General features: G+C 43.2%; 1 protein-coding gene across 1 annotated transcript; it reads left to right on the top strand.

The window, feature by feature from the left end:
* Window positions 1-338: 338 nt before the first annotated feature.
* LOC130868324 (uncharacterized) lies at window positions 339-7,071 on the top strand. Its single transcript, XM_057760590.1, is given in 8 exon segments — window positions 339-399; window positions 4,487-4,591; window positions 5,046-5,144; window positions 5,147-5,325; window positions 5,327-5,363; window positions 6,040-6,633; window positions 6,636-6,668; window positions 6,671-7,071. Coding segments are annotated over 8 exon segments (1,509 nt in total).
* The last annotated feature ends 3,758 nt before the right edge of the window (window positions 7,072-10,829 follow it).

Raw genomic sequence — 10,829 nt, 5'->3', positions numbered from 1 at the left:
CTGATTGATTCAGTAAACAGCTGAATGGCCAGTAGTTAGGCAGGATTTCAGGTACAGAGGAAAGGGCAGCATGAGAAGAGACACAGAGGAAGCAGGAAAGCAGGGTGGACGGTACATAGATGAGGTAAACAAGCCTTGGGGCAGCACATAGATTAGCAGAAATGGGTTAAGGTTGTAAGAACTAGCTAAAAAAACAAGCCTAAGCTATTGGCTGAGCGTTCGTAATTAATAATAAGTTGCCATATCATGATTTGGGAGTTGGCTGGTGGGACAGAGAAAGACTCACAACACCCCATGGTTGGCCCTGAATGCTACAGCACAGACTAGGCAAGAGTGGCATGAAGGTTATGGAGATTACCAATCACTTTGGGGTTGGATTTGAGGACTATTCCTCAGGAGGTAATTCATGCCTGGTACTTATTCTAAACATAGTCAAAGCCCATGGCTCAGGGTGTCAAAGTACTAGCAAGGACCTTACTTCTGTCATGTTGCTATATGGACACATGTTACCAAAGTGTCTTCTAAATATTTATGTTTACACACATAAATAAGTGCTGCCCTCAACCTTGGTCAGAGAAGTTTAACTCTTCAATGTTCAAAAGTTAATTCAGATGCTCATAACTCATCAAAGTGTTGAGAACAAGTAACTGGTATTCAGTCCTAAATAGGGCATCTATATCGATCCCCCTAAAGGTTCAGAGAATGTCAAAGAGAGGGGAAGAAAGAATGTTAAGAGCCACCAATGGGTAGGGAAAAGTGCTGTGGAATGCATGTCTTCTTGCCATGACATGGTCATTGCATTTATGAGCTCACCGTAGCTATAGTCAACTGTTGTAGAATAATCTTTTTGAACACTGTGAAGAAGTATCCTTGCAAAGGTGCCTCTGATTGGTTTAATAAAAAGCTGACTGGCAAATAACTAGGCAGGAAGATGTTAGGCAGGACTTCCAGGTAGAGAGATAAAAAGGAGATGAATCTGGGCATGAGGGAGATGCCAGAGGCCATGGAGACGAAACAGGAAGTACAAGATGGAAGAGAAGTAAAAAGCCATGAGGTAAAACATAGATTAATATAAATGGGTTAATTTAAGTTATAAGAGCTAGTGGAACAAGCCTAAGCTATAGGCCAAGGTTTCATAATTAATAATAAATCTCTGTGTCATTTTTGTGAGCTGCTGGCCCAAAGAAAAGTCCATCTACAGTCACCTGCACAAGGTCAGCCAACATTCGAAAGGCAGCACTGATTGAACTCAGTGGATTACAAAAAAGGGGGGAGCATGAAGGGGAGAGGGGACATGTTAGGACTTCGGGGGGTAGGAGAAAGTTGGGGTGGATATGATCAATGTACAATATCAGTGCATCACATAGAAAGGACAGCTTCAGGGTCTGGTGACACAGGCCTAGAACCCCAGCTACCCAGAAAGGTGAGGCACGAGTATTACAAAAATCTGAGCCTGCCTGGGCTACTGGGTGAGTTTAAACTCAGCCTGACTCACTTAAGCAAGACTTTGTCAAAGGTCTAAAAACCGAGTGAAAATGACAGAGTTAGATTCCACCATGGGCAAGGCCCCAGGTTTAACTCCCAACACCAAGAAAAAGGAAAGAAAGAAAGAAAACAGAGAAAGACCAGTTTGGGTACTGAATAACACCAAACCAAAACCAAAGCAGAAAGCTCTAACCACCATTTGAAGAAATGCGACAGCAGACAAAAGCACAGTTGCCTAAATATAGACTGGAAAGTTCTATGAGGCATATGATCATTTATTTTTCACCAAATTCACAGAGTGGGGGAAAGCGAAAGGAAAGAAGACTTCTAAGGAAAGAAAGAAAAAAAACAAAAGTAAAAGAACGTAAGAAATATCAAGTAATGCAACTTGGGGAAAATCTTGAAACAAAGTAGACAGAATGTCAGCGAGCATTCAAGAACTGCTTTCCTGTTGGGTGTGATAGTGGTCTGGTGCCTCTCTTTTCAAAATTCTTACTTACTAGGGGGAAAAAAACCAAACAGAAAGGTCTAAGATGAACGCATATTGCATTGGGATTTGACTTTAGATCGTCAAGCTAAACAAGTAAAGAGGGAGGGACTAGCAGAAAGCTGGCCTCTGTCGGAAGGCACTGATGAATGCGAGGCTTTCCTCCACCTTGTGTGTGCTGGCAATTCTTCCTAGTAGATTCTCAGATACATGACCCTCACTTGGACTTTTTCAGAGAAAGCTGCTGCAAAGACTGGTTTCTGTTTTTTTCTGCGTTTCCCTTAGGCATCCCTTTCAGCTTCCTTCGTCTGAAAATGGAAATGACCGAGAACAGGTAGGAGAGTAAGTGATTGGATTTTCCATGTTGAGCCACAACGATGCCTTACATAAGCCACGACTGCAAGTGGCTAAAGAGAAAACTGGGGCTCAGAGTGGTGGAGTTCTGTGGCCCATGTGAATCCTCAGGCTTTCCTTTCTTGGCTATTTTTTGTTGTTGTTCATTCATTTGTTTTGATACTAGTAAAATGAAACGTAACATAAGCTTTATTTTTCTTTGGCATGGTCAGGATGGAAACCCGAGGCCTGCCGGGGCACTTGGCAAGTGTTCTACCAAGCCCCCAGGCTCGATTAATCAACAGTTTCATCCGCATCCTCCAATGTATTGGGGTTTGTCTCGGATGTCTCGAGTGTCAAGCGTGAACAAATTTGTACTCTTCATGTCAAGCCTGTGAACGGCAGCTCTTGGTGGAAGGGAAAAGGGAAAGTTCCAGGCCTTTGCTGGGTGGAGAGGAGGCAGCTCTAGTCAGCCAAACTCCACCCCTCCCCTCCAGAGCCGTCTCCCGGATGTTCAGTGTCCTCTTTTGTAGAATGGGCTACCTTACTTCTTCCTAATCAAAGCCTGTGGAAGCACTTTTAGAGAAGGTCGTAAGATGCATGGTGCTAGAGAAGTGAAAATTATCATTAATATATTTTAATCATCATGTTAAATAGCCTTATAGAGACACCCACCTCTCCTCCATTTGTGCTAAGGGGTATTTAGCAGTGATGATGTCATAATCACAGATTGCTACTTTCATCCTGGGAACAGCACAGTTTCCAAACACTAAGCCCTGGTTGGACTCTAAAGGCACATTTTCTTTACAAATTCGCCATAGCAGAGTAGAAGTGTACTGGAGAAGAGAAAGCCCTTTGCTCTTCACTTCGTACGTGAACATCGTCTTCACCCTCTGTTGGTAATGCCTGATAAAAATCCAAAAACAGTAGCAAGATAAAAGACTGAGAGCGCAAGCATGGGAAATCAGAGGGGCCACCTCTGTGAAGATCTGCCTTTTATATCTTCACCAGGAAATGAGCTGCTGTGGGCTTCCTGTCTCCTCTCACTGGACATGGGTTACAGCAAGTCCCTAGCCGTTAAATGGCAAGCCCTCCATGGGAAACAGCAGTCCAGTTCCTTGATAACCAAGACCGCAGCTACAGACATGTGGTGCTTTGAAAATTCAGTGCGCTGGACTAAATCCTCTCATGGCGGGCAACACTAGGGTCTTTTCCAGAATCTGCAGGGATTTACCTGGAATGGTGTGGCTGTAATGGAGGTGTTCATAATTAGGACCCTAAAAGAATTAGCATGCTGGCAGTGGATATGGGCCTCAGTGCACTATACCCTGCGAACCCTGCCATCTTTGAGGGTCTCCTCACCTCTCTGTCTCCTAGTTCAGGCAGCTGAAGCCACAGTTCTATCTCCATAGACAAATCTCCTGTCTTTTATCTCACGTAGGCAAGACAGAGAAACTAAGAAATTTTTCTCTCACATGTTCTGGCCGAACTGTAAATAAACTCATAAACTCATCCATCCACCTTTTTTTTTTTGTTTGTGTCTTTGGTTGTTTGTTTGTTTGTCTGGAAAAAGAATCTCACTGTTGCAACCCTGACTGGCCTGAAACTCAATGTGTAGTCGAGACTGGTCTCAAACTCACAGAGATTCATCTGCCTCTGCCTCCCAAGGGCTGAGACTAAAGGTGTGTGCCACTGTATCTAGCTAAAATATCCAGTGGTTTTATTTTTCGGGAATGTGGCGTGTGTCTCTGGCTCTGTAGACCAGAGCTGCACTGCAGCTCACAGAAATCTACCCATCTCCAGCTCCCACGTGCTGGGATTAAAAGCATGTGCCACCTTAGATATGTGTTTACATAGTATGTCTTTTTCTTTTCATGTGAGAAACCATTCTTACCTGCATCCCAGAAGCAGCATAGGACAGGAGAGCCTTCTGTTTACCCATTGGCTTCCTGTTCTGATTTCCAGCTTCTTCAGAAACCTGTCTTCCTCATTTTACCTCTTTTCTCTCTGCTCCAGTCATCAGCTCTGACATACAACAAAGTTCCTCTTCTTCAGTTCCCCAGACATTACTGACCAAAGGTGATGCTTCATTGTAACAACAGGTATGTACATGGATTTGGAGTGGTCATGGGCTTAAGACCCCTACCCTACATTGGGGTCTTAAGAAATAAGGGTGATCAGGTACTTAGAAAGAGCATGACTGGAAAATTTAGGAGAGAGAAATCTGGGAAAGTATGTGAATAGACGTCTGCAAATGGGTGAAGGATGTGAAGATACTTATCCCCCCATGCAAATGCTCATTTGTTGTACAAATAATAAAACCAGAAACAGATATTGGGGCCCAAGATGAAGATCAGAAAAGCAAATCAACAAACCACCGGAGAGACCTTTTATCTCTACCAAATCTTCAGACCGAAAGGGTAAGATCCTGACTCTGAATCCTCACACTGAGTTCCTGTCTCTTCCCCTTTATATTCTTCTCTCCACCCAGCAATATCGTTCCTGTCTCCACCTCCCTGGTGCTGGGATTAAAGGTCTCAACCACCACCACCTGGATCTGTTTCTGGATCGATTTTATACAGCCCAGGGTGGCCTTGAACTCACAGAGATCCATCTGCCTCTGTCTCCCGAATGCTGGGATTAAAGGTGTGTGTCAGCACCCCCTGGCCTGTGTGTCTGACTAGTGTGGCTGCTTTGCCCTCTGATCCTCAGGCAAGCTTTATTAAAACACAAATAATATACCACTATACTCCTCAAAAGATGACTTCAGCTAAGGAGGAGTTCAATAATCAAGTAGGCAGGATGACCCATTCTGTGGGCAGTCAACCTCTTTCCCCAGCCATCCTGTCTTTGTCCAATGAGTGCATGAACTAAGAGGCCATGGCGGCAGAGATGGGGCTTATGCATGGACTCAGCAATATGGACTTCCACTCCCCAAGGCTGACCTGGCTATGATTGCCCCTGAGTGCCAGATCTGCCAATAGCGGAGACCACTACTGAACCCCAGATATGGCACCATTCCCCCAGGGTGACCAGTCAGCAACCTAGTGGCAGTTTGGTTACTGTGATTGCTATTCCAAAAATAAAAAATCCCTATGCAGGATTTTTGCTTAACTTGAAGTGGGAAGATCGACTTCTAATCCTGATTTTTGAGGTGAGAAGACCCACTTTTTTTTTTTTTTTTTTTTTTTTTTTTGGTTTTTCGAGACAGGGTTTCTCTGTAGCTTTGGAGCCTATCCTGGAACTAGCTCTTGTAGACCAGGCTGGCCTCGAACTCCCAGAGATCCGCCTGCTTCTGCCTCCTGAGTGCTGGGATTAAAGGCGTGTGCCACCACCGCCCAGCTGAGAAGACCCACTTTTAATCCAGATATTCTGAGGTGGGAAGACCCACCCCTAATCTGGGTCACACGCTCTGCTAGAAACCTATGTAAGAAAATGAAAGAAGGAAGCTTTTGCTCTTTGCCTGCTTTCCTTTAACCTCTCTGGCAAGTCCTTTCCTTCACTCACATTAGAGTCTACTTCTTCAGGATTCCACCATGCACTGAAGAACAGCTGAGACAACCAGCCTCACGAACTGAGCAACTACTGGATTCTTGGACCTTCCATCCATATAGGCAGCCCATTGTTGGATTAGCTGGACCACAACCTGTAAGCCATTTTAATAAATTTCTTTTATCTATATAGAGAGAGTAATTCTATAAGTTCTGTTACCCTTGAGAACCCTGAGTAATACAACTACATTGAACCACTTCCTCTGTGAAAAGCACAATCCTTTGTCCTTACTGGAGTAGACACTTATTCTGCTTATGGATTTGCCTCTCCTGCACCTAATGTTTCTTCCAGAACCACCATCCATGGACTTACAGAATGCCTTATCCATCATCATGATATTCCACACAGTACTGCTTCTGACCAAGGAACTCACTTCACAGCCAGAGAAGTGTGACCATGGGCCCAGCATTGTAGAATCCACTGGTCTTACCATGTTCCCCACCAAAATGAACAAAATGACCTGATAGAAAGATGGAACAGACTTTTGATTTTACAAGTTACAGTGCCAGTTAGGTGTCAGCGGCCTGGAGGACTGGGCAGGGTTTTCCAGAAAGTGGTCTATTCTTTGAGACAGTATCGGGTATATGGTATGGTTTCTCCCACAACTAGGATCGATGGGTCCAGTGATCAAGGTATGAAAAGGGAAACAGTTCCACTCACTGTCACGTCTAGTGACCCACTAGGAAAGATTTTGTTTCATGTTCCCCCAACCTTAAGTTCTGTTGGCCTAACTGTTTTGGTTCCAGAAGAGGGTAATGAAATGCTCCTGCCAGCAGCCACACAAACATTCCTTTGAACTGGAAGCTCAGACTTCCCCTGGCCACTTTGGGCTTCTGACGCCCTTAAACCAGCAAGCTAAGAAAGGAATAACAGTGTTAGGAGAGGTGATTGATGCAGATTACCATGGGGAAATTGGATTGCTTCTCCACAATGGAGGTAAGAAGGATTATGTCTGGAATGCAGGAGATCCTTTAGGGCGTGTCTTGGTGCTACCATGTCCTGTGATTAAAGTCAACGAGAAACTGCAACAGACTAATCAAAGCAGGATGACAAAGGGCACAGACCCATCAGGAACGAAGGTGTGGGTCACTCCTCCAGGAAAAGAGCCAAGACCTGCTGAGGTGCTTACTGAGGGTGGAGGGAATATAGAATGGGTAGTTGAGGAAGGTAGTTCTAAATACCAGCTAAGGTCACATGACCAGTTGCAGCCATGAGGATTATAATTGACATGAGTATTTCTGTCATATTTTGTGAAGAATGTGTTTGTACAGATGTTTGTGTTTTCCTTCCTCAATTTCTTCATCATATGATGTAACATAAATTAAGAAAATATAAAATAGTTATCATATTTAAATTTGGGATACTAAAAGAATATCCCTCAAGGGACATTGCTACCTATTCTAAACTTATAATGTTTTTACAGTTGCATGAGGGATAGTTGTATCATGTTAGGCATAATTACAACCTGGTTAAATATCTAATGCATTTGCGATTGTACACAGGATAGTTATATCATGTTAAGCATGACTATAACCTGGTTATTGTTTCCATTTGGAAATTAAGCATGACATAAGGAGATTGAGTGTGTATCAAGTTGATAGGGGTGAATTGGAGATGGCTGTTCTTGGTTGTCAACTTGACTACATCTTGAATTAACTAAAACCCAAGTAGCTGGGTACACCTGTGAGGGCTTTTTTTCTTAATTAAATTATTTGAAGAGAGAAGACCCATTTTTAATCCAAATATTTTGAGGTGGGAAGATCCACCTTTAACCTGGACCGTGCCTGTTGGCAGCCTATATAAAGGACATGGAAGAAGGAAGCTTGCTCTCTGCCTGCTTGTCCTCCCTTCTTGCTGGCAAGTCCCTGCTTTCACGAGCATTAGAGCCTACTTCTTGGGATTTTGGTGTAGACTGAAGAGCAGCCCTGGGACATCCAGCCTTGTGGACTGAACAATAACTGAATTCTTGAACCTTTTGTGAGTAGACAGCCATTGTTGGACTAGTTGGACCACAAACTGTAAACAATTCTAATAAATTGCTAGATAGACAGATTCTATAAATTCTGTTCCTTTAGAGAACCCTGACTAATATAGGCTAGGTGCACTGGAACAGGTCTTTAATCCCAGCACTGAGGATGCAAAAGCATGTGGATCCCTCTGACAAGCGGATCTCTGTGAGTTCAAGGCCAGCCCAGTCTACATAGCAAGTTCCAGGATCGCCAGCACTACACAGACATACCCTATCTTTTAAAAAACAGATAAACAAACAAACAAAAAAATGCCTTTATTTTATCATCATTGGGAATCAAACCCAGAACCATATATGCTAGGCAAGCTGTCTAGCACTGAGTCACAGTCTTAGCCTCTAAAGGGTACACTTTTAACGTTCTCCAGTTGAAGGCTGGAACCATAGCTCACTGTAGAGCACTTATTTAACTTACATGAGTCTAGAGTCCCTGAAGTACAAAAAGGAGAAAAACAGAGAGAATTAATCCAAAGTATTCAGGTTAATAATAGAAGTAAATATGAGTGCTAACAATTTTGTATAAGCATAACTGAAAATCTTCGGAAGGCGGATTTATTCAGATCATCTGCTGATATGATTTAAAAGGAAACAAGGTTTACAGTCCCCTGCGTAAATACCACAAACTGAAAATGAGATGCTACAGAAAAATTTAAAAAAAAAAAAGCATGGCATGGTAAAAATGCTAAAATTTCAGGCATTAAATGACAACAAGCTGAATTCGTCTGTCAGACAGTGGCTTCCTGGCTAGAAAAGCAATCTAAAAATTTGTTGCTTTTAAGAAACACAAACCAAGAGCATTTTCACAGAAAGTCATGTAAGAGGATAGTCCTACATGAACAGGGGACAAGCTGGGATTACTATTTTGGCAGCAGATGTCAGCAAAAAACAGCACGAGTAATAAATAATGTCATTACATAATGGCAAATACACACAAATTATGAAAATTACAAGAACACTGATGAATGCATTACCCAGACTATTCGTACCCAGGTGTAGTGCTGCACGCTTGTAATCTCGGCGCTCAGAAGACTGAGGTAGGAGAAAAGGCAAGACCAGCCTGGGCTACGTAATAAAACCCTGCCTCAAAACAAAATTGCAAGAAAGCCCACAAAACGAAACAGACCCAAAGTAAGAAACAACGTTGATGTCTGCCATACCTTCCCCCTGGGTTGAGATGGAATCTCTTATTTGTTACTGATATGATAGACTGCTGGCCATTCTCCTGTCTCCACCTCCCATCTTGCCATGGAAGCACAGTCAAGCTGCTGCTTCTGGCTTTACTGGCTGGCAGGGGAGAGAGGGCACTCAGGGGATCCAAACTCAGGTCCTTACTCTCTGAAGTGCTTTCCCACTGGGATTTCCCCAGACATCTCTCTCTCTCTCTCTCTCTCTCTCTCTCTCTCTCTCTCTCTCTGTGTGTGTGTGTGTGTGTGTGTGTGTGTGTGTGTGTGTGTGTGTGTGTGTGTGTGTGTGTTGAGATTTTTAGGCATGTGCCACCCCATCTGACTGAGATCACATTTTGGTTTTGGTTGTTATTTTGTTTCATTTGTTTTGTTGTTGCTATTATTTGAGACAGACTCTCTCTGTGTGGCTTAAACTGGTTTACCACCCATCATGACAAATTTCCTGCCTCAGCCCCCTGGATGCTGAGATTAGATATGAGCCACCAGGCCCAGCTGTAGCTGGTTTTTGATTTTGTTTTATTTTGTTTTGTTCATTTAACAATCATCTTAAATCATCTAGACAAGTCATGATATGCTGAAGTAATGAAAATCATCCACAATATTAGTGCTTTCAAACTAGAAACAAAAAATACCTAGCACTCCGAGGCTGAGGAAGGATGGCCACAAGTTCGAGGCCATTCTGGGCTGCATAGTGGAGAACCAAAGTTAAATGCTGGGAGTTATTTCTGTTTTCACTCCCCATCTGCACTCGCACCAGATGTGCTTGATCACGCGTGGGGGGCGGGGAGTATGGAGGCAGAGAATTTGTCAGGAGGTACACTTGTCCCTGATATGACGTAGACAGGGGGTGTATGGGCAGGAATTACATCATGATATATGCTTACCCATTGTTGGATCTGATGGGAAATATGGTGGCCTTGTGGGGTTGCCTTTTTAAGTCATTGCAAGGCTTGACCGGTGTATATTTTCTAGAATCCCAAAGATGGATACAATATTCTGTCTGTAGGCCAGAAAAGGGCACCAGACCTCATTACAGATGGTTGTGAGCCACCATGTGGTTGCCGGGAATTGAACTCAGGACCTTTGGAAGAGCAGGCAATGCTCTTAACCTCTGAGCCATCTCTCCAGATGGACCTTGCCAGAGAGTCCATCAACCTAGCCAGTAATTAATTAAAAGTTGTTTCAAATTTGGCTTTAAACTGTGGTAGTGGTCTTATTCTTGACTGGTGAGATTAACAACAGGAATACCGTTTCAAAATAATAATAATAATAATAGACAGATAGATAATTTGAATCAAATACACCTCACACTGGATGTAATGACATGTACTTAGAACCTTAGAATTCAGGATTCATTTTTTATTTAATTTTTAAAAATATTTTACATCTTAGCCCCAGTTCCCCTTCCTTCCCCTCTTCCGACCCCTCCCCCACCCTACCCTCTATCCACTCCTCAGAGCTGCTAAGACCCCCCTTGGGGAGTCAACAAAGTCTGGTATACCAAATAGAGGCCGCTCCCCATTGTATCAAGGCTGAGCAAGGTATCCTACCATAGGGAATGGGCTCCGGTATTCTGAAGCAGGACAGTTATCATGAGCCTGAAGCCAACCTGGGCTATACAAAGAGACCCTGTCTCAAAACAAAACAGCAACAATAATAAAATAAATAAAAATAAGTTTACAATAACACAAATATAGCACTCTATAACTGCACACATCTGTACTCCTGGTACTCGGGTGACTAAAAGCAAGAGGATTGCTGT

The sequence above is a fragment of the Chionomys nivalis genome, chromosome X (genome assembly GCF_950005125.1).
Source record: "Chionomys nivalis chromosome X, mChiNiv1.1, whole genome shotgun sequence".
Taxonomy (NCBI): domain Eukaryota; kingdom Metazoa; phylum Chordata; class Mammalia; order Rodentia; family Cricetidae; genus Chionomys; species Chionomys nivalis.
Note: the sequence above shows the minus strand (reverse complement) of the source record. Positions and strands in the feature narration are given on the sequence as shown.